Genomic DNA, 24,681 nt, shown 5'->3' with positions numbered 1-24,681 from the left:
AGAGAGGAGCGATCGACCTGAGAGTTTAAACAAACCAGAGGGCGCCGGCAGCGCAGAGCTCTCACACACACTCGGCTCACACACACTCACACACACTCCGCTCACACACACTCACACACACTCCGCTCACACACACATTCATACAGCTGTTCTGGGCGCTTTGAGGGAGAAGCTCTGCAGCCGGAGAGCGAAGCCGAGGTAGGTTTGAGAGCGAGCGTTACCTCGCCGGGTTTTTAATGGCAGTTATGAAGCATAGCTGGAAAGAAAGATGCACGCACTCCTGCAATTGTTCATTGCAGCAGAAGCCTCGATTTCATTGCACGTTTTGTATTGTAGCCGCTTTTCTTTCTTTCTTTCCTTCTTTCTTCAGTGGCATCTTTTAAGAGTTTGACAGTCGTTTTTTTTTTTTATTTTGGTGCTTTCAGAAAGAGTGAGACATCTGTACCCGAAGAGCTCATTGACAGCTGGAGCTGAAGGTCTAGGGGTAAAACAGACCCGACCTTTCACCTCCCGACCCCCGTCGGAGGATCTCGTCTGGCCCGTGCTTTGCAGAAGGCCACCGGTGGCTGAACTCGCCCCCCCCCACCCCCCCGATGGAAGCCCCGACCCTGGCTGAGATGGGAGACCCGTGTCACCCGCACTCTTGCTCCCCGGAGGGGGAGACGGTGTGCGCGGCGTTGGCCCGCTACGAGAACACCTTCCGGGACGCCATCCGGGAGATCCACGTGGACGTCAGCGCTTTCAAGCTGGGCGTGGAGCGCCGTCTGGAGGAGGCGGCCGGCCTGAGCGGGCCCCTCGGGCGAGCCGTGGCTCAGCTGCAGCAGGAGAACCGGCAGCTCCGGGGTCAGCTGGAGGCTCTCACCCTGCAGGTGGAGCTCCTGAGTGGGATGGCGTGTGACAGGAGCGCCTTGCTCAACAACAACAACAACAACAACAGCAGCAGCAGCCACCACGGTCAGAATCACAAGAATCACCTCAGCGACATTCAGGAGATACGAGAGGTGATCTACGGTAAAGGTGAGGCTCTCCTCCACATCCAGTCCTGCAGCCTGGGGGGCCAATCCCAGACCTACGGTGGCCTCGGGAGCCAGACCGGTCCCGCATCCCCACCGGTCTCCTTCTCGTCCCCCCCGAGCTCCAGCAGTCCTCCCGTGGGCTCCAGGGTCTCCTCCGTGGTGACGGGCCCGGTGTCGAGCAGCAGCCCCTCCGCTGCTCGCTTCTCCAGCCGAGCCACGTTCGCCGTGTCCAGCAAGACTAACGTGAGTAGCCCATTGCATGCTGGGAAAGAGAAGAGGCTTTTAATTGGAGGTCTTTTTACAACAGTGTTATTTGTCTGATGTGCTCAGGTGAAGCCGTTTCTTACTACTGACCACCAGGGGGCGACTCCTCTGGTTGCATAGAAGTCTATGCTTCATGTGTTAAAGCTGCATTCTCTCTCCTGACCACCAGGGGGCGACTCCTCTGGTTGTATAGAAGTCTATGCTTCATGTGTTAAAGCTGTATTCTCTCTCCTGACCACCAGGGGGCGACTCCTCTGGTTGTATAGAAGTCTATGCTTCATGCATTAAAGCTGCATTCTCTCTCCTGACCACCAGGGGGCGACTCCTCTGGTTGTATAGAAGTCTATGCTTCATGTGTTAAAGCTGCATTCTCTCTCCTGACCACCAGGGGGCGACTCCTCTGGTTGTATAGAAGTCTATGCTTCATGTGTTAAAGCTGCATTCTCTCTCCTGACCACCAGGGGGCGACTCCTCTGGTTGTATAGAAGTCTATGCTTCATGTGTTAAAGCTGTATTCTCTCTCCTGACCACCAGGGGGCGACTCCTCTGGTTGTATAGAAGTCTATGCTTCATGCATTAAAGCTGCATTCTCTTTCCTGACCACCAGGGGGCGACTCCTCTGGTTGTATAGAAGTCTATGCTTCATGTGTTAAAGCTGCATTCTCTCTCCTGACCACCAGGGGGCGACTCCTCTGGTTGTATAGAAGTCTATGCTTCATGTGTTAAAGCTGCATTCTCTCTCCTGACCACCAGGGGGCGACTCCTCTGGTTGTATAGAAGTCTATGCTTCATGTGTTAAAGCTGCATTCTCTCTCCTGACCACCAGGGGGCGACTCCTCTGGTTGTATAGAAGTCTATATAAATGACTCTACTTCTCTTGATGTATTCCCTCAGTAAACATTGTAAACATTAGTTTTTGGTCTCAATCTCTAGTTTCAAGTCTTCTTCAATACAGCGTGATGTTCATTTAGTAGGTCTGTTTGACTCTAAATGACCATAAATGGTCATTTAGAGTCAAACAGACCATAATGCAGGGGATGCTTTAGGGGCGGGGCTACAAGGTGATTGATAGGTTACATGGCGTCTCTACGTTACTCCTCCTTGGTCCAAATATGGTATCTTCCATTCATCGGAGCTAACATTAGCAGAATATGTTAGCTCATCATTAAGTAGAGTTAATTACTACGCTAGCTGCTGATTGTATACTAAATGTATTTTTAATTATTTTAACAGTGAATAAAGACCTACCTTTACAGGAGGAACAGTTCCATAATTATCTTTTTTTATCAGTTTGACCACCCGGATATATCCTTTCAACCGAAATGTTTAACTCACCATTTCAAATATCTATTTTATTTACTCTTCACTATTATTACTAATATTATAACTTAGTAGTACTGGTTGAAAATCCACAGTTTCACATCAAGAACTGCCGACATCTCAAGTCTCAAGGACGCTCATCCAATTCGTAGCCCGTGTCCTCCGGGGATGCACCCAGACGCTCTTCTTTGGTACTGACCCACCACTTAACTGCGTAACATTGATGGAGATGTGATATACAATAGCAGGAGAGGTGGCCCCATCCAGTAATTATGATGTAATGTTCCTTGTTGGGGAAACTACCCGGCTGCTGTGGCGAAGGGGCCGAATGTTGGCGTTTGCCTGAAGTGTGGTTGTTGTCATACGAGTCGCTCGGCCGTGTCGCTGCAGTTGCACAATAGCCGTCCACCAAGGAGGCTTTAAGGATTCATGAAGAACGGTAACATGAGTCCGGCCGGGCTCCTGGGAGGTTAGCGCGGTCGGGTGTTTTTTCTTTTTTTTTTAAAGCCGAGTCAAATATGTGAAGTCAGCATGGTGAAATGTGGGCTGTGGTTAGCCATTAGCGCTGTCATCCCCCAGTCCGGTTTTTAAGGAAACGTTTTCGAGCTTCACGTTTTAAAACGATCGCAGGATTCCACCTTGAAAATATTTCCAGCCCCCATTCTTGTGAAACTCTTTGTAAACTTTACTGGATAAATGAATAAATTATACAAAAAAAACAGGGATCTAAGTTGTATATCAGTTCGAAAGCTGACGATTTTGTTCTTGATACCAAAGGTTGTGTCACAATTAGTTTTATTGTGTGTCTGAGTTACATCATATTTAATCGGTGGGTGACCAGGACTCATTTATCATCACTGTGATGTTTCACTGTCACCTTGGGATGGCGCTCGTGGAGGCGTGTCCTTGTGGAGTTGGACCTGGACAGTAGCTCCTTCGGCTCGATTGCTCTGATGACACCAAGAAGGAGAATCTCTTTAATCGACCTCTTTATACTCTGTTTCTAAATATTTAAAGAAGTTCATGACAATCTAGATTTGAGTTTTCTTTTGTCTTCCCGTCCTCAGGGGACTGCGTATGCATGTGTTTGCTGTGCTGGTAACTCGGAGCCTTCAGGAACCGCAGGAATTGTGATATTGGCAAGAAAGAATGAAGGAAAGTTGCATTGTTTATTGTTGTACAAAACAGGAGCTTTTGAGCCCACCAAAAAGAGGCTAAACACAGTGTTTCCATCACAACATGGTCTTCTTGAGTTGACAAGCAATGTAATGGTGACACCGACTCTGTTTTTGTTTGCACACAAATAAACCCCCAAGTCCTTCCTGATGTTTAAAAAGGAGGTTTGTTCCTCCTTCCGACGAGAGATGTGGGCTTTTCTCACGGGGCGTCCATCTCTGCAAACTGTTGGAAGTTGGTGAATGTGCTGCATACCAGAGGAGTCGCCCCCTGGTGGTCAGGAGAGAGAATGCAGCTTTAACACATGAAGCATAGACTTATATACAACCAGAGGAGTCGTCACCTGGTGGTCAGGAGAGAGAATGCAGCTTTAACACATGAAGCATAGACTTCTATACAACCAGAGGAGTCGCCCCCTGGTGGTCAGGAGAGAGAATGCAGCTTTAACACATAAAGCATAGACTTCTATACAACCAGAGGAGTCTCCCCCTGGTGGTCAGGAGAGAGAATGCAGCTTTAACACATGAAGCATAGACTTCTATACAACCAGAGGAGTCGCCCCCTGGTGGTCAGTAGAGAGAATGCAGCTTTAACACATGAAGCGTAGACTTCATTTCTCAAAACTGGAGGTTGCCTCCTGAAATGTGCACATAATAGTCAGTGTTACCTACATTTTGGCAATCTTTTATTTGTTTGAGAGGACTTACTTCCTGAAATAATCTGATGTCACCCAGCTTGTCAGCCTGGGGTGTTTTCTACGAGATCAATCAACAGCGGTTATATTTATTCCCAAAAGTAAACGGTAAAACCACAGACATGAAATCACATGTCAAACTGTACCTCAAAGCCACATTGGTTAATTAACTTCAACGGCAGGGGACGATGGTATTTACTTCCAAGGCGAACTTTATGAGTCCAGTATTGAGATTGTCTGTTTTAATATTCGGAGCAGAGTTGATCCTTCATGAAGCTCCGTAATTTGCCTGTAAACTCACAGCTGTATTCTCCCGAATGTGCATTCTTGTTGGGATATTGCACGTTTTTTTTATACCTGTTTTAAAGATATCGGGGTCCTGATTTACCAAAATTGTTAATGCCGCAACAACAACGTCTGTTCAATATTAGAAGTCTTGCACGGTGTGTTCACATGCACACATTCAGGTACAGATAAGTCTACACAAAAACAGTTTCACAAACACATGCATGCACACGCAGACATTATGCAAATGATCTGTCCGCCATGCATCTTTAATTACCAAACTATGTGGTGGATACAATAGAGGAATTTTATCTTCTGTGAAATCATGTGGTCAGAGCTAAACGACACAAGGGCACCTTTGTTTCTGTGTGTGTCTGCAGTGGGAGATCCCCCGCTGTCAGCCAAACACACACACACACTGCTGCAGACACACACACACACACACACATTGGATCAAACGCCAGAAAACACGGGGAAATGTAGTCGCACAAAGGTCCACTGTTTGTTGCTTCTGTGCTCACGTCGCGGTAATTAGCTTCTTCGTTTTTTTTGGGGGGTGATTTCGACACGCTGCCGTTGGAATCGTGATGAAAAAAATCGTGTTTTTTTTCCCGGCCACATCCTCGCGGTCGTGTGATGGTCACGTGACGCATCCATTGGTTCTCGAACACGGACACAACTGACTCAGGATGACACAAATGCCAAGGGAACGTCGATTAGGATCGTTTTACCGTAGGTTTTAAAGAGCGACAAAGACGACTTATGGTGGGCGGAAAGGGGAAGTGGAAGTGGAAATGGAAGTGGAAATGGAAGTGGAAATGGATTGGTCCCATCCAACAAACAGGACTGTCAACCACGATACAGGTGTTCAACACCGTGTGTCCCAAAGAGTTGATGTGGTTTTGTTGCCTAAGGCTTACAATTATGGTGGTTTCCCCAAACCTAACTCAACGATTGTGTTACCTAAACCTAACTCAACGGTTGTGTTACCTAAACCTAACTCAACGATTGTGTTACCTAAACCTAACTCAACGGTTGTGTTACCTAAACCTAACTCAATGGTTGTGTTACCTAAACCTAACTCAACGGTTGTGTTACCTAAACCTAACTCAATGGTTGTGTTACCTAAACCTAACACAACGGTTGTGTTACCTAAACCTAACTCAACGGTTGTGTTACCTAAACCTAACTCAATGGTTGTGTTGGTTAAACCTAACTCAATGGTTGTGTTACCTAAACCTAACTCAATGGTTGTGTTACCTAAACCTAACTCAACGGTTGTGTTACCTAAACCTAACTCAATGGTTGTGTTACCTAAACCTAACTCAACAGTTGTGTTACCTAAACCTAACTCAACGGTTGTGTTACCTAAACCTAACTCAACGGTTGTGTTACCTAAACCTAACTCAACGGTTGTGTTACCTAAACCTAACTCAACGGTTGTGTTACCTAAACCTAACTCAATGGTTGTGTTACCTAAACCTAACTCAACGGTTGTGTTACCTAAACCTAACTCAATGGTTGTGTTACCTAAACCTAACTCAACGGTTGTGTTACCTAAACCTAACTCAACGGTTGTGTTACCTAAACCTAACTCAACGGTTGTGTTACCTAAACCTAACTCAATGGTTGTGTTACCTAAACCTAACTCAATGGTTGTGTTGGCTAAACCTAACTCAACGGTTGTGTTACCTAAACCTAACTCAACGGTTGTGTTACCTAAACCTAACTCAACGGTTGTGTTACCTAAACCTAACTCAACGGTTGTGTTACCTAAACCTAACTCAATGGTTGTGTTACCTAAACCTAACTCAACGGTTGTGTTACCTAAACCTAACTCAATGGTTGTGTTACCTAAACCTAACTCAACGGTTGTGTTACCTAAACCTAACTCAACGGTTGTGTTACCTAAACCTAACTCAACGGTTGTGTTACCTAAACCTAACTCAACGGTTGTGTTACCTAAACCTAACTCAATGGTTGTGTTACCTAAACCTAACTCAACGGTTGTGTTACCTAAACCTAACTCAACGGTTGTGTTACCTAAACCTAACTCAACGGTTGTGTTACCTAAACCTAACTCAACGGTTGTGTTATCTAAACCTAACTCAACGGTTGTGTTACCTAAACCTAACTCAACGGTTGTGTTACCTAAACCTAACTCAATGGTTGTGTTGGTTAAACCTAACTCAATGGTTGTGTTACCTAAACCTAACTCAACGGTTGTGTTACCTAAACCTAACTCAACTGTTGTGTTACCTAAACCTAACTCAATGGTTGTGTTACCTAAACCTAACTCAACGGTTGTGTTACCTAAACCTAACTCAATGGTTGTGTTACCTAAACCTAACTCAATGGTTGTGTTGGCTAAACCTAACTCAACGGTTGTGTTACCTAAACCTAACTCAATGGTTGTGTTGGCTAAACCTAACTCAACGGTTGTGTTACCTAAACCTAACTCAACGGTTGTGTTACAGGTCAAAGGTGTGTTAAAGGTCACAGAATCAACCGTCCTGTCAAATTGATTTGCGTTTAGCTATTGAGGTTTAAAAGGTCCGATCTCAATGATAGAAAATAGTCATTTCAAGGTTATTATTGTAACTCCGGTTACAATAATCGTGTGAAAGGTTTTTGTGGGGAGGCTCCATAAAAGAAAGAAAAATAAACGGTGAATTTAAAAAGACGGCAACCCAATAAATATAATAGCATTTAAAATAAGAAGAAAAACAACGACTTCAATGTGAGGTCCACTTATTAGTTTTTTTTCCGGGACTTTCAACAACCTCTCACCGTCTTCATCAGCAGAGTCTGCTCAGTTGTCATCGTGACCCCAGTGACCTTTCGGTCCTGTGATAACACGGAGGCCATCTTGTGGTTGAAAGCTCTGGAAAAAGCAATTAAGATGAAGTCACAGTGATGTCAACAGGTGCCAAACATCAGGATGTCGTCATATTTTTTTCTCGTACGTATCTTTTCTAAAATAAGGTCCCATATAAGGGGGCGGGGCTAAGGTCCCATATAAGGGGGGACCCCAAAAGGGGCGGGGCTTAGCCTTTTCTATAAAAAAGACACGCAGCACAAACTGCTGGATGTGTTTTCTTGGTACCAGGGCTTCAAAGTCCAGGCTGCGGAGACGACGTCGCACGAGTTTCCGCTTGAAAGGTGTCGCATGCGCCGGTTGGACATCGGCGAATCGTTACCGTGCACGTTGTTTGAGGTTTTCTCTGCTGTCGTCAGTGCGGTGCAGACGTTTCAGTCGCGGTGGCTGAGATGAACAAAACAAAATCCAGAGTCGAGCAGGAAGCAACGGGATTTATAGGAAATGTGGTTTTAATTTTGGGGGAAGCATCTGCACTCGTGGCGGCTGCGAGACAGAAGCTCCCCGTCGACGCCACCCGGGTCTCATTCTTTAAGCAATTGTACCGAATTATGGAAACGCCTTAAACATTAAAGCTGCTACTTGATTTAGTCCCAGAGCGAGTTAGTGAATGTTGACGTGTTTGTTGGTCAGTAAACAAATCTTCATGCAGCGGTGATGATGAAATACTTAGTTAGGTTTAATAAAGATGAAATACTTACTTAGGTTTAATAAAGATTAAATACTTAGTTAGGTTTAATAAAGATTTAATACTTAGTTAGGTTTAATAAAGATGAAATACTTAGTTAGGTTTAATAAAAGATTAAATACTTAGTTAGGTTTAATAAAGATTTAATACTTAGTTAGGTTTAATAAAGATGATGAAATACTTAGTTAGGTTTAATAAAGATTTAATACTTAGTTAGGTTTAATAAAGATGAAATACTTAGTTAGGTTTAATAAAGATTAAATACTTAGTTAGGTTTAATAAAGATTTAATACTTAGTTAGGTTTAATAAAGATGATGAAATACTTAGTTAGGTTTAATAAAGATGAAATACTTAGTTAGGTTTAATAAAGATTTAATACTTAGTTAAATTAATAAAGATGATGAAATACTTAGTTAGGTTTAATAAAGATTAAATACTTAGTTAGGTTTAATAAAGATGAAATACTTAGTTAGGTTTAATAAAGATGAAATACTTAGTTAGGTTTAATAAAGATGAAATACTTAGTTAGGTTTAATAAAGATGATGAAATACTTAGTTAGGTTTAATAAAGATTTAATACTTAGTTAGGTTTAATAAAGATGAAATACTTAGTTAGGTTTAATAAAGATGATGAAATACTTAGTTAGGTTTAATAAAGATTTAATACTTAGTTAAATTAATAAAGATGATGAAATACTTAGTTAGGTTTAATACAGATTAAATACTTAGTTAGGTTTAATAAAGATTAAATACTTAGTTAGGTTTAATAAAGATTAAATACTTAGTTAGGTTTAATAAAGATTAAATACTTAGTTAGGTTTAATAAAGATGAAATACTTAGTTAGGTTTAATAAAGATTTAATACTTAGTTATATTAATAAAGATGATGAAATATTTAGTTATATTAATAAAGATGAAATACTTAATTAGGTTTAATAAAGATGACATTTTTTGTTAAGTTTAATAAAAATATTGTGTTTTTGGTCTCTGAGGGAGTCTGAGCTGAAGGAGGTTCTGGTGAAGCTGCATGACGTCATCTGGTTTCACCAGAATCCGACCCGGTGGCTCCGCGATGAGGACCTTTAAGAAGAACCCTATAGAACCAGACCACCTTCTCTCTGGTGGTCTGTTTACTGATGGCGGTCTAAAGAGGACCAGGACTACACTGAGACGGGGTTCAGGACCAGATAGAAGTTCCTCGCGGTGACTCTAACCTTCAACAGATAGCTTAACGAGCGAGTGCAGAGTAGAGAGCCCACGGTGGCGTGTTGTTTATCTCCAGGACGAAGACACTTGACATTTACACGCCGTCTGTGGAGACTCGCCAGGCCGAGCCGGCTCCGACGGCGTTGACGTACGACCTCTGGTCTCTGTGGACTCTAGCAGCACCCATCCATCCATGACCCTCCCTCTGTGGCCCCTTCCTCACCCCCTTTTGTACCCCTCCCCCAATCTCCTCCTCGGAGCCCGGCTACTTTTAATACTGGATTCCTGACACCCCCGCCTCCATCACTGCCACCTATGTGTCTATTAATACAGCCGTAAACATAGAAAACACAGATCCACACAACTTAATATTTACTAAAATGGCAAAAATATGAACTGGCTTTTGAAGACCATTTTAAAGTGCTGATATATATATTTAATCTATTTATATAGAAGAAAATAAACTGAAAGCAGGGCAGAGCTGAAGTGTGTGTGTGTGTGTGTGTGTGTGTGTGTGTGTGTGTGTGTGTGTGTGTGTGTGTGTGTGTGTGCGTGTGTGTGTGTACACACGCTGGGGGTTTAACTGAGGTATGCGGGCCACTCCCTGGCTACCCCTGGCTCTCTTAATGACTTCCAGACAATAGGCCGTGTTCCCGTCATCATCTCTGTGGAAACAGGTTAATAACTGACTGGTGGGAGAGCTCGCCCCCTCGGTGGAACCAGTAAGCCTTACTGGAAGTCGACCTCTCGGGAATACTTTACAATGTCATTTAGCTGCAGTTTTTTTGGGGGAGGGAATAATGCCCAGAAGGCGTTTTTTTAAAGAGGTTGGATGACACGTTTTTTTTTGGGGGGGGGGGGGGGGGGGGGGTCACGGGTAAGAGAGTCGTGGTTTCGGGAGTTTTGTCAGACATTAAGTCTCCCACCACGGGAGGGTGACCCAGATGTAACCGCTACATTTTTTGGGGGGGTTTCACCTGAAGTAAGAACGTGACCTGGAGTTAATTTATCCGCCTGTCAATCAGCGAGAGGATGAAAAGTCAAAATGTGAACTCTCCAGAGGTCGGATGGTGACGTCGATGTTTCCACAACAAGATAAAACTTTGTAAGGAGCCCCGCAGGGAAATGGCATAAACAGAGTAATAAGTAACAATATAGAAAAATTATTCATACATATAAATAAGACACAGCTGGCAAGTTCAACATTTAAACATGGTATGTGTAAATATTTGAACCAGGATATGGAGAAAAAAAAAATATATATAATTATATAAATATATTTATTTATATATATATATATATATATATATATAATGTTAATTATATATATATTTAAATAAATATATATATTTATATAAATATAATGATATATATTTAAATAAAAATATATATTTATATAAGTAAACCGGCTGAATGATTAAAAAACATTTAATGAATTAATAGAATGGAACATCTACAGGTGAACTGAGATTTTTTTCAACGTCCTGGAAGAGGAAAACTTCCACTCCCAAAGCTCTCGGGCGATGCCCTGCGCCTCCACCTCCCTGTTGTCATGAACAACCTCGAGAACATAAACATATCAGGAAGTCATTGCTGCGTGGACTCTTTTTCCGTATCTGACGTCCAGTCAGAGCGGACATCAATCGTGGACCGTCGCACACTAATCACCTGTCTTCAGAAATGGGAGTGAAGCAAGAGGTGATACAGACTGTCTGAGTTATGACCTCTCACCTCCCAGAGGTCAACATGCCCCCCCGTCCTCCTCCTCCTCGGCCTCACTGCCGGGAACCAGAGGAGGACAGGGAGGACAGGGGAGTCTCTCTCTATTGTTGCCATATTTTGGAGCGAGGCTTTAAATTATATTTTTTTCCCCCACAGCAAAAAAACAGAATCACACATAAAAGATGAGATGGAGCAATAACACAAACCCAAATAGACCTATTTGAGATTTTGCAAGGAAGAGCTGCATAAGTGATTGGGAAAAGAATTGGGAAAAGTCACGTGTTTTACATAGTGTTGTTGTTTTGGTCAGGCGGTAGAACTAAAGGAAAGATCATGAAGAGTCCAAAGTCTCCGACCAGGAATTTGTTCAATAAATGATATGACAAAAATATGAACTAATGGTACTGAGTTAGTCTTTGTGCTAAAGTCAGTGGGTTAGTCTTTATGCTAACGGTACTGGGTTAGCCTTTGTGCTAAAGTCAGTGGGTCAGTCTTTGTGCTAATGGTATTGAGTTAGCCTTTGTGCTAAAGTCAGTGGGGTTAGTCTTTATGCTAACGATTCTGGGTTATTCTTTGTGCTAACGATTCTGGGTTAGTCTTTGTGCTAACGGTACTGGGTTAGCCTTTGTGCTAAAGTCAGTGGGTCAGTCTTTGTGCTAATGGTATTGAGTTAGCCTTTGTGCTAAAGTCAGTGGGTTAGTCTTTGTGCTAATGGTATTGAGTTAGTCTTTGTACTAAAGTCAGTGGGTTAGTCTTTGTGCTAAAGTCAGTGGGTTAGTCTTTGTGCTAAAGTCAGTGGGTTAGTCTTTGTGCTAAAGTCAGTGGATTAGTCTTTGTGCTAATGGTATTGAGTTAGCCTTTGTGCTAAAGTCAGTGGGTTAGTCTTTGTGATAACAGTACTGGGTTAGTCTTTGTGCTAAAGTCAGTGGGTTAGTCTTTGTGCTAACAGTATTGAGTTAGTCTTTGTGCTAACGGTACTGGGTTAGTCTTTGTGCTAACGGTACTGGGTTAGTCTTTGTGCTAACAGTACCGGGTTAGTCTTTGTGCTAACGTTACTGGCTTAGTCTTTGCGCTAACGGTACTGGGCTAGTTTGTGTGCTAATGTTACTGCGTTACTCTTTTTGCTAACGGTACTGTTTTTTATTGTAAAGTCAGTTTTTTTAAATGTCTGTTATCGGTGCTGCATTGGCTCATGTATTTGACAAATCACCTGTCAAATCACCTGGTGTTGGGAGAGTTTCTACTCTGAAAGAGGCGCTAAAGAAAACGTCATTCTTAGAACCACTATGCAATAACAGCTGTCTAAAAGTTTCCGTAAACAGAGAGCGCTTTTACAGATGCAGTTTGTAGAGAATCAAGCACAAAATCTGTTTAGTTTTTTTAGCAGCTTTTAGCCCGTAACCTGAATTCAGCAGCACTGTGTTTATGGAGAGAACTTTTCTCTGTACGGTTGCTCTCACCTGCAATTAGGCTTTTTATACCCTCTCGGTTCAAAGGCTGGGCATTTTTTCCACTCTCGACCCAAAGTGCTTTCCATGCGATAATTGGGCTGCGACTGAACGTATTTGAAGAACAGGTGTTTTGAGGAGAGGATTCCTCTTGTTGACGAAATTACAGAGCAGGAGTCACTGACCTTTCTTTTTCCCGTGCGAAGGTTCCTCGTACAAACATTATTAATAAGAACTTCACTAAATATCTTTGTTGTGAAACGGCTTTTATAAGTTCAGAAGATCGATACCAGGCGTGTTCTTCACTTTTAACCTGAGGAAGACCACGTGCGGTTGAAACGTATCCATCCAACCAATCAAATGAATTAAAAGTAGTTGTTAATGCATAATTTGCGCTCTACTTTTCTGTCTCTTCATCAAGACCAGTTGAGTGTTAATGCAGTCGCAAGACGAACACCGTAAGCCCAAATATTATATATCATTATTGTGACTGAAAGCCGGAGTAGAAACTTGATAAACACCGGTTATTTAAAGCGGAGAGTTGGCCCTCTTAATCTCTAAATTCAACATGCAGTACAAAGCCAAACACCACAACGTGTGACCGTTCTGATACGGCGTTTCCCAGCAGTCTACAGTGTTCCCTCGTCACATTTTCACCCTCCAGCAGCCAAGTTGTCCCATCCACACATCCACACCTCCACACCTCCACCCCTGCAAAGTCTTTATTAAAGTGTCAGCGATGAAGACGCCTCTGACAGCTTAACAATATCCTCTGCCCGAACACAGGACGCTCACCCAGCAGCACCCTCATACCTCCTCCTTGTTTAAATAGACGTGTTTCCTCCGGGTCACGTTGTCCCAAAAGCAAGCAGACACAATATTGTGTCTTAAGAGTGGGAATCTTTAGTTTTAGTACAGAAACACTCACTTCTAGGATTCAGGATACAATACTTTGATGATGTATCGGGACAAAATGTGAGGAAACATAATGTCGTAATTTGATGTGTTGTACTTCCGTTAGCTTGAAGCTAACTCTTGACGAAGTACAACAAAGCAAAATAATATATTACAAATACAAGTTGGCAACCCCATGACACATTATTTGTGTGTTTTACTTGACATGGAAAGTTAGCAACAGCTGTTAGGACACATTTTATATCCTGTTTGCTGAAGGCTAAATTCTTGCCAGTGGACATATTGCCAGACTTTTATTCAGGCATTTATGCACGTTGTCCATAATCAAACAGACAATATTGTGTCTAAGAGTGTGAATCTTTAGTTTTAGTACAGAAACACTCACTTATCAGGCTCCAATACATTATGAAGTATCGGGACGAAATGTGAGGGAACATGTGACATATTAAACTTAAATGTCACCATTCGATGTGTTGTACTTCCGTTAGCTTGAAGCTAACTCTTGACAAAGCAAAATAGTACATTACCAATACAAGTTGAAAACTCCACGACCAATGTTTTTTGTGTTTTACTCCACATGGAAAGTTAGTTACAACTGTTTAGGACACATTTGTATTAATCTTTTCCTGTTTGGTGAAGCCTAAATTCTTGCCAGTGGTCACACATAAAGTACAGGGCGAGATGCGCAAAGTGAAGATGGCCAAAAAGAACCGTCCTCTTCATCGTCTCCTTCCTCCTCTGTCCTTGCTCTGATGCCTCTACACATTCCTGCTCCCTTTCACTCCTTTTAATCCAAACATTTTCCATTTGCGATGACGCACTCTCGGGGAGGAAGGGATTTGTTGCTGCCTTCGGAGAGCAACGGGGAGCTTTGGTCCGCTTACACTTCTGTCACTCCGACGCGAGTCTGTTATGAATCGGCTTGTTTATAGGTTAAGGGTGCGTTCAAGAGTGTGACGGCTGCTGACGGCAGCGCACACTAAACAACCGGTCAATCAGTTTCATCTGATTTACTTTAGAGAAGTCAGAGACAAATTAGGATGACGTTGGATGTAAACACACCTCCTGTATGTCTATCAAGGGATTAAACACCCGCACACAGTTCACCGCTCAACTCAGTCTAGTTTAGCGTCATCTTCGTACGATGGTTTCTACTTTTAGAAACGTGTCGGTAGGCAACGACACTCTAATAATAATAATAATAATAGAAATGTTCTTGTGTTAAAAACTTCTTGTAATGTATTGCGTTAATTATTTTGTTTTTATACTCCTGTCAATCACTTTGTGACCTCTCTCTGTGAAATGTGCTATATAAATACATTTGACTTATTTACTTAATACACGTGTCTCTGCCAACGCTGTAGGGTTGAGGTGACGATATCTTTGGACACTCTGACCATTGGTGTGTCATTTCTCGCACGATCATGGGATTAAAATACTACTCATCTCATTTTTAAGTTGGTTATTCAGCAAGCGTTGCTCCGTCCAAATCGATTATGGCGCTAAATAAAAAGTTTAAAGTTATGGCTATTTATCCTGTCGGGGGAACATGAACGTCTCAATTAAATTTCATTGCGAGTCATCCAATGTGTGTCACGTTGGATGTCACTGCTAGCCTGCTAAACAATCCCTTTGCCTGCTAACCAATCCGCTAGCATGCTAACCAATCCGCTAGCCTGCTAAACAATCCCTTTGCCTGCTAACCAATCCGCTACCATGCTAACCAATCCGCTAGCATGCTAAACAATCCGTTTGCCTGCTAACCAATCCGCTAGCATGCTAACCAATCCGCTAGCATGCTAACCAATCCGCTAGCATGCTAACCAATCGGCTTGTCATGTCAACATTTGTCCAGTTGTGTCAGAGCGTGCACAAGTCAAACAGATGCAGATAGCAGTCCCTCTGGAGCAGCTGTGCAGTATATTTACACAGGTTTTCATGGCTGGTGAAGACTTATATCTCCGCACCTATTTAATGTGTAAATATTTGCAGTGTGGCAGCTGCCCGCAGAAGTATTGACCTCTGGGAGATCAATGCACTTCCTGACTACGATGTGACACCAGTTATAGCTTGTGTTCTGTATCAGTTGAGTAAGAAAGAAACACTGAAAATGGTGTTTTTATTTGTCTTTCCACTCTTGCGACGAAATGGTCTCAAAATCGGGAAGCGGGTGGAGCGAATCATAAAGCATGTATGTATAAATGGCGATTAATCCTCAATAAAACAATAGATCAGTTCGTCGGGGGAGTAAATCCAGTAGATATCAGTTGGTGTTTGTGTAATTGTGATATGTGCAGCTATATGTGCCGTGTTAACAGTGTTGAGTGCCAGTGTAATCTGCCAGCAACAAAAAAAGAAAGACCATGAGATACCAGAGAGTTTACGGCAACCTCAGCAGCTCCGCTATCATGTTTCCCCCCTCTGACCCACTGTGTACGTCTGATGATCTGAGCACTTGAGCCGGGGAAAGCTCCCCTTCCCCGGAGCCAGACATTCTGCAATTTGTCTCCCTCCTCCTGCTGGATAGCCAGCTGTGTCCACCTCGCTTCACATTTCCTATCATGCAATATGCAACTGCTCCTCCTTCACCTTTTCATACGTAAAGTCTTCACCGGGTGGCAACTTCTGGTTCTACAGAGTCGATACTGAAGTGCCTTAAAGCTGCATTATCTCTATTGACCACCAGGGGGCGACTCCTCTGGTTGTATAGAAGTCTATGCTTCATGTGTTAAAGCTGCATTCTCTCTACTGACCACCAGGGGGCGACTCCTCTGGTTGTATAGAAGTCTATGCTTCATGTGTTAAAGCTGCATTTTCTCTACTGACCACCAGGGGGCGACTCCTCTGGTTGTATAGAAGTCTATGCTTCATGTGTTAAAGCTGCATTCTCTCTCATGACCACCAGGGGGCGACTCCTCTGGTTGTATAGAAGTCTGTGCTTCATATGTTAAAGCTGCATCCTCTCTCCTGACCACCAGGGGGCGACTCCTCTGGTTGTATAGAAGTCTATGCTTCATGTGTTAAAGCTGCATTCTCTCTCCTGACCACCAGGGGGCGACTCCTCTGGTTGTATAGAAGTCTATATAAATGACTCTACTTCTCTTGATGTATTCCCTCAGTAAACATTGTAAACATTAGTTTTTGGTCTCAATCTCTAGTTTCAAGTCTTCTTCAATACAGCGTGATGTTCATTTAGTAAATTATGGTCATAAAGAGTCAAACAGACCATAAAGGCCGTATTCCAAGATGGCGGCTTAAAAACATCAGTCCACAAACTAGTGAGGTGAGGTCACAATGACGACAATGACAATATTTGTTGCGCTCAAGAATGCTAAAAATGCCCCCTTGGACGCACACTGTCCAATCACAGCGTGGCATCCGACAGCTCCACAGACTCCAATGGTTTCATATGTTCTCCGTTTCCATACTTCTCAGTGGATTTCAAGCTAAACCTGGATTTAAACGTTGCGTTTTACTGCACTGGTCTCGTCCTCTTTCCCTTCATGTTGTGGTTCTCAGACAGCGGAGAGAAAAAAAAAGCCGACCAGATGCATCTCCTCTGCTTCCAAACACACGCCGACGTTATCTAAACACAGAACTGATGCATCGGTGGCGAAATAACCTTCTAGGTCAAACAAGAAAATTAACCTTCGTCTGTTTTGATTCGCCCGTGACAGCCGAGGTTGAAACGCAACCAGCTGTTTGGGGAGAGCGGAGAGGATCACCAGCATGGCGGCCCGAGGGGTTCGGTGCGTCTCCAGAAAGCCTCTTTCGTGGTCAGTGAGACCGACATAATAGATAATAAAGTGGTTTGAGACTGACCTTGAGAAAACGTGTCGCTCTGCGCTATAAGCTCCGCCCATCGGTCTGACAGCTCGACCCAGAACCCACGTGGGTCATCGGCGGCATTCGCGGTTAAGAGTTCGAGGTACAAGCATCTGCGATTGGCTGTTTCCCGTGCGAGACGTCGAGATGTAAACCCGAGATCCGGACGATGTCAGACGTTTATAAAAACACGGATCGCAATCACGTCGGCGAGTTTGGCAGCTCTCTCTCTCTCGACGGTGACGGCCGGCGCCTGATTCACTAACAAAAGACTTCTCAAAGTCTTATCAGCGGAGGAGAGGCAGACGCGAGAAGCCCTCAAAACAATCAGCTCGTTTGAATCCGGCCGACTTTGAAGTGTTTTTTTTCCGAGTCGCTCCGCGGCTCCCCGTGGTTGTTGGTTTTTGTCTCGTTTCGTCTGAAGTCGTTTCAGAAAAGGCCCACATGTTGGAGAAGAAGTCCAAAACCTTGAATGAGTAGAAACAATGACTCAATGAGCAACATCTGGGTTTCTTATTTCTTTTCTTTTTTTTCAACCAGAGGAACTTGATGGCCCGATATTGGTTTATGAATGGCACTACGTCGGGGAAAGAACGGAATGAACTGCGGGAAATCGATCGATCGATACTACATTTCTAACTTTTTTTTTTTTATGAATGCTTCAGCACGGACATGAAAAGACGGGGCTCATTTTGTAAAAGAATTGCGCAACCACGAAGTAGCAAAACACGTTGATCTAATTCATAAAAACCTGATTTTGCGGCCGTTGACGCGTTCAATCTATCACACTTTCACTGTTTCTAATGATAGTCTGGGGTTGATTTGGTTTGTAATTCTCGTGTTGTTGTAGAAGTGGTCTTTTTTGGTCTCGCGCCAGGTGGCATGTGGATCGGCCAACCGGTCCATTGGGTGCGGCCATCTTGAATGGCAGCGTTTAAATAAAAAAAATTTAAAATTGTTTTTTTTTAAGCAGGAAACGACAATGACACAAGCTGAGGTTTTATGTGTTTAAATTAAACTTAAATACACCTGGTGCTTGAATTGCTGGCAAAAAAAAACTCTGGGCGCCAGTGAAGGTGAAATATGACTTTTTAAAAAAGCAATAAAAAGGCTCTAATATTGACTCCCTGTGTTTCAGAGTATTGAGCGAGAGGAGCCAATAGAGGTGGACCCCGCCCCGACGCACGCCGGCCTGGAGAACGGACACGCCGCCACCGCAGGTAACTGACGTCCGATAAACCCCCTTTTTACGTTACACAACGGTCCTCAAAGCCATCGTTAGCATAACACGCTACATCGGTATGATCTTATTGCGTCAACCAGAACATTCTGAGTCGGTCCACGGGAAGACGTCTCCGCCCAATGACTTCCCACACCAGCACACAGCCCCCGTCGCCATGAGGATGCCCCACCTCCCCATCACCGCGACGACCAAGACGGCGGAAATGAAGGGCCCCGACTCTCCCGGCGGTTCTCGTTCCTCGCCGGTCTCCGAGGCCTCAGCTCCAGGCACCAACCAGACCCAACCGATCGAGGAGTCTCCGATCCAACCAGGTTTTCTCAACTTCAGACCTGCGATCACATGCAATCAATACATAAGTCCTTTTTTACCAGATTCCTTTTGCTAGATTTTCCAAAGCCGCAACCTCCAGTGCAGTTCTTCAAATGGCCACTCGAAGCAGGGAGACCCTCATTTTAAAATAAATACATAAGCATGTTTACAGCCTGGTCCCTATAACTAATATCCTCATTCATGACAACTGTAAGGGGGGGGGGGGGTAGATTTTTATTTAACTCCCACATTTTAATTATATTATATTTGAATTATATTAATACATTATATAATATATATGAATTATATTATTAATTATATTATTAATTATATTATATTAATTATATTATATTAATTATATTATATTAATTATATCAAATTTTAATTATATTAAATTATTTTAATTTATATTAATTGAGTGGTGTTTTTCTTCTTCACCTCTTGGCCCGTTTTAAGAGCTAAGCTGTGTTGTTGTTGACGGGCCCCATTGCATCGCAGCATTATATACTCACAACAATCCTATTTCATTTTTTTTCTTCTCTTTATTGCCGTCAGTATCTTCCACGTGGGCACCGACACCCATCAGAGCTCTGGGATCCCCTCGGCTTCAAGGTGAGCCACATGGCGTCCCGGCTGGAGACCCCAATGAGACTTCTACGATGGGACTCACTGACTGTTTGTCTTTTGCAGAGAAAGCTCACTCGGCCCCGGCTAAGTCCGTGACCTACTCGGGGCTTTTGCAGCACGACAGGTGAGCGGACGGGTGACTTGTGAAATCTCTTTTTTTGCCGGTGAAAATGCGATCTGACCCTTTGACCCCCCCCCCCCCTCCCCCCCCCCCCACCACCACCACCACGCCGTCCCTGCAGAGACGGCGACAGATCCTTCGGCCAGGTCGTGGAGAGGAGGCGGGAGCTGGTGAGGTCGCAGACGCTGCCGCGGAACATCGGCGCTCAGGCTCGCCGATCCATCTTCGAGAGGCTGGACTCCGAAGCCGGCAACAGGTATAAAACGCCGCGGCGTCGCGTTCGTCACGTTGAGGCCTCCCCTTTAAATACTTAACCCGTGCTTCTGCTCATTGCACCAGTCGCCCCAAGCCGGTGGACTCCAAACCCACACTGAAGCGCTCCCAGAGTTTCGGGGTGTCCAGCGCCAGCAGCATCAAACAGATCCTTCTCGAGTGGTGCCGCTCCAAGACCATCGGCTACCAGGTACATTCCCGACCGCCGGCAACGCGATCCAACGCGTTCGGCGGCGCCTATTCGGAGCCATGACGTCCAACATTTGGTCCATTTCATTACAAGGACGATGCCTGCTCAGCTTCAAATTGCACAAACATTACATCACTGATGATTATTTTTTCCAGAGCAGGAATTTTCATCGTTAAAATCTTTCGTTCCTCCCGGACGAGCGATGACATCAGCATTAAAAAGGCCCAACCCCGGTGCATATTGTTCTATTATTGTCAAAATCACGTCGTCTCTTGGTTTTTTTTTTCCACTCCTCTGGCAACGCGAGTTGGAAAATGTTCTTCCTCCAGCTCGTGTTACACACAACCCAATAAAGCACATGAACGCACCATGTGAGCTGACTTTTGATATCCACCCAGGCTTTCGACGTGATAACAATAAATAAATCACGATATAATAATGTAACTTGAAACAAAAATAGAGAAAGCCAGAAGTTGAAAGATTCATAGGACGGATTGCCAGAACACATAAATGATTTTGTGTAGGACGCTGATTCATTTCCATTTTTCCGATAGAAGAGAAGAGGGAGCCTGGGGGCACGGTTAGCCTAGCTTAGCATAACGACTGGACGCAGAGGGAAACAGCTAGCCTGTCTCACTTCAAAGTTTAACAATGTATTAATAAATCCAGAGAAAATTACCTTTGTTTGTATTTCATTGTCGCCTTCTCGCAAGATCTGGTCCTTATGCTAAGCTAGGCTAATTTGCCTCTCGAGCACATTATTACATATTTTATCTATTACAGCCCAGGGAGAAAAACAATCAGAAAGATTTAAAAGCTAGCCAGAATCCATAAAAAGGTTGTAAACCGGCTCAACGTGTAAAATCTCCAGCGTTCTGATCCCGGGATGGAAATAAAAGAGCCGGTCTGTTTTCCATATGACTTAAAACGTGCTAATCGCTGCAACCTCAGGGTGGCAGCGAGGGTCCCCGTGATTATAGGGGGTGCTGCTGCCTGGTCACCGTGGAGGTGGTCTGGGTCACGGTTTAGAGAACGCCGACACGCTCAGGACCCCCTTTTTCATCACGGCTGACTTCCCTCTGCCAACCGCCTCATGTGGCTTCGGTTAAAGGAGAGAGAGAGAGAGAGAGAGAGGTATCCATCCAATGACTTTATTAATATAAAGCCCCGGACCAGGAACGCCTTGTAATGATCTGAGGAGGAATGTGCGTTTCATCCATCAGAATTATGGTCTGGACGAGCCTCCGGCGACAGGAAGTGGTCACCGTCACCCCAAACGTTCTCTTGTTTTTCTCCGCAGTACACGGAGCTGCAGAACTTCTCGTCCAGCTGGAGCGACGGCATGGCGTTCTGCGCCCTGGTGCACTCCTTCTTCCCCTCGGAGTTCGACTACAACTCGCTGTCGCCGGCCGACCGCCAGCACAACTTTGAGCTGGCCTTCGGGACCGCAGAGTGAGCAGGAAATGCTTTATTATAGTTCAACCATGTGCAGCTTGAGAAGGAAACTGTTGTTGTTTAGGGGGGGTTCCCAGAATTTAACCTATTTAAAAAAAAAACGTTTTATTTTACTATTACGGAAAGAGGATGTTAGTCGTGCTGAGTTCACGGTTACGGTCTTGGTCTGACTTCCTGTCTGACTTTCCACTTCCTGTCTGACTTCCTGTCCTGTCTGACTTTCCACTTCCTGTCTGACTCTCCACTTCCTGTCTGACTTCCTTCCTTCCTGTCTGACTTTCCTGTCTGACTTTCTTGTCTGACTTTCCACTTCCTGTCTGACTTTCCTGTCTGACTCACTGTCTGACTTCCTTCCTGACTTGCTGTCTGTCTGTCTGACTTCCTGTCTGACTTTCCACTTCCTTTCTGACTTCCTGTCTGACTTCCTATCTGACTTACTGTCTGACTTTCCACTTCCTGTCTGACTTTCCTGTCTGACTCACTGTCTGACTTCCTTCCTGACTTGCTGTCTGTCTGTCTGACTTCCTGTCTGACTGTCTGACTTCCTTCCTGACTTCCTGTCTGTCTGTCTGACTTCTTGTCTGACTTTCCACTTCCTGTCTGACTTTCCTGTCTGACTCACTGTCTGACTTCCTTCCTGACTTGCTGTCTGTCTGTCTGACTTCCTGTCTGACTTCCTGTCTGACTGTCTGACTCACTGTCTGACTTCCTTCCTGTCTGACTTCCTGTCTGACTGTCTGACTTCCTGTCTGCAGAGTGAAGGCCGGCTGCGACCGGCTCATCGAGGTGGAGGACATGATGATCATGGGCCGTAAGCCGGACCCCATGTGCGTCTTCACCTACGTCCAATCGCTCTACAACCACCTGCGCAAGTTCGAGTGAAGAAGCATCTTCATCCTCCTCTTCTTCACTTTGAATCAGACTTTTTGGGGCCGGATTGGAGCTCCAGAAGAGGCGCATGAGCTTTTGTCAAAGACCACACCGCCCCCTGGTGGCGGACTAGTGAACGTGCCACACACACGCTGCAGGAGGAGCGCTGGCGGGCTCAGGACTCTGCCTGCTGATGCGATGAAGAAGATGAGTTTACACACACACACACACACACACACACACACACGTCCGGGTTGTGTGTCTTTCTGTGTGTAGTTGAGATAAGTGTGCGACAGCCGCTGTGTTGCACACGTCTTTATTCTCACGTGCTTGAAGGTGTGTGTTGCAACGAAAGGAGAGGAAGTGTGTGAGTGTTTGAGATGAAGGTGAATAAAATGATTTATGTGTGTTGATGATGATATTCACATCCACAGATGCTGTGATTTTGGGGTTTTATTTTAGATGACGTTGAGATATTTGGAAAGTTAAATCAATAAATTGTACAGTTTGACACCTAAATGTGGATATTGTCTTCCTTAATAGTAATAATACATATATATATATATATATATATATATATATATATATATATATATATATATAGAGAGAGAGAGAGAGAGAGAGAGAAATAAAAATAAAAACTGACTGAAATAATTATGTATATAATTATAATTCTATTATATAATACAATGTATAGTTATATGTTTATTTATTAGTATTTCTTTATTTTTTATTATATATATATATATATAATTGAAAAATCTATAATATGTAATTGAAAATATATGTATAAATATATAATTTTTAATGTATTAGTTAGAATTTTTCATTTATATATTTTTCTATATATATATATATTAAGAATAATAATTGTTTTTTTTAATTTTTATTCTTATGTAAGAAGTCAATTATTCTCATGTGATTAGGGTCAGAGATTAGAGGATTTCGGAGGTAAACTCGATGTCTCTTGTTCTAGTGCACACCAGTTTCTTTTAGATCCAAGAGAGAGAGAGAGAGAGATGGAGAGAGAGAGAGATGGAGAGAGAGAGAGAGAGAGAGATAAACAGGTTCTTTCATTAAATTCATGTGATCTTTACTTCTGAACAATCGATTTCTCTGCTGTCGGACTGTTGTTCACCCGTAAAGCTGCACAGCGTGTTTCTGCTTTAAATGCATCTTAAAAGTATAAACAAAGGCAAAGATGATTGAAGTTATCAGAATCCAGTTATTATCTCACACCCTGAGCTGCTTTCACTCCAGAGGATTAAATTTGACCCACTTTGAAACTTTTGTGGAATTATTCGACGGCCAGTTTATAAACATGTAAATGTTTTGGTGAGTCTAACGGACAAAGTTTATTTTTAATTTTTATACAATTAAAAAAAGAATACACGATATCTTATAATACATCAGGCTCAGTATGCACAAGCTAATTTTTTATTCTGATTGATTCTCAACTGTTTAAAGATAAAAACAATTACAAATAGAAAAGATCCAAAAGAAATGACCCATTATTTAACAGCTAATTAATTATCGAAATATAAAAAATATATATATTTCAGGAGAGATATAGATAAGTGTATTTATTTCCCTTTTGATGTTGAGGAAGAAACCATTTTATTTTAAACATTTTTATTCCGATTGATTCTCAACTAAAAAATAAATAAAAACGATCCCAATTATTTCCCAATTTAAATGACCCACATCGTCACACCATCATTTGTCGGGCTAATTAATTATCTAAATATATTTTTAAAATATAGATATATTTCAGGAATGTTGTATCTGTTATTACAACATTCCAGAAATATATTTTTTTATATATATATATTTTCGATATAACATCATTATTGACTAAGCTCGACGCGCCAAATCCCCCCCCAAAAAATAATAAATAATGCAGTTCAGCATAAAAACACCTGGATCCTGGATATGCAGGGTGCAGGGTGCTGGGTGCAGGGTGGTGTGTGGGTGGGTGCAGGGTGCAGGGTGGTGTGTGGGTGGGTGCAGGGTGCAGGGTGGTGTGTGGGTGGGTGCAGGGTGCTGGGTGCAGGGTGGTTGTGGGTGGGAGCAGGGTGGTGTGTGGGTGGGAGCAGGGTGCCCCCCTGATCTGAGGCCGTATAAGAAGCAGCCCCTCCTCCTCTGACAGTGAGTC

The 24,681-nt window shown here is 43.4% G+C and overlaps 1 protein-coding gene across 1 annotated transcript; it reads left to right on the top strand.

Moving 5' to 3' along the window:
• On the top strand, window positions 1–23,001 carry smtnl (smoothelin, like). Its single transcript, XM_034548429.1, has 10 exons — window positions 1–198; window positions 426–1,259; window positions 18,577–18,658; window positions 18,762–18,992; window positions 19,546–19,602; window positions 19,681–19,741; window positions 19,860–19,994; window positions 20,078–20,201; window positions 21,502–21,653; window positions 22,412–23,001. Exons 2-10 carry the CDS (start codon window positions 594–596, stop codon window positions 22,536–22,538), a joined length of 1,635 nt encoding a protein of 544 aa, XP_034404320.1. The 5' UTR covers window positions 1–198; window positions 426–593; the 3' UTR covers window positions 22,539–23,001.
• The last annotated feature ends 1,680 nt before the right edge of the window (window positions 23,002–24,681 follow it).

The sequence above is a fragment of the Cyclopterus lumpus genome, chromosome 13, assembly GCF_009769545.1.
Source record: "Cyclopterus lumpus isolate fCycLum1 chromosome 13, fCycLum1.pri, whole genome shotgun sequence".
Classification (NCBI taxonomy): Eukaryota; Metazoa; Chordata; class Actinopteri; order Perciformes; family Cyclopteridae; genus Cyclopterus; species Cyclopterus lumpus.
Note: the sequence above shows the minus strand (reverse complement) of the source record. Positions and strands in the feature narration are given on the sequence as shown.

Bases quoted from the DNA above. Each gene is read 5' to 3' on its own strand.
- smtnl (XM_034548429.1), top strand. From the start codon at position 594: ATGGAAGCCCCGACCCTGGCTGAGATGGGAGACCCGTGTCACCCGCAC. The intron at 18,659-18,761 runs GTAACTGACGTC...TGCGTCAACCAG, and splicing joins CGGACACGCCGCCACCGCAG to AACATTCTGAGTCGGTCCAC. The intron at 19,995-20,077 runs GTATAAAACGCC...TCATTGCACCAG, and splicing joins GACTCCGAAGCCGGCAACAG to TCGCCCCAAGCCGGTGGACT.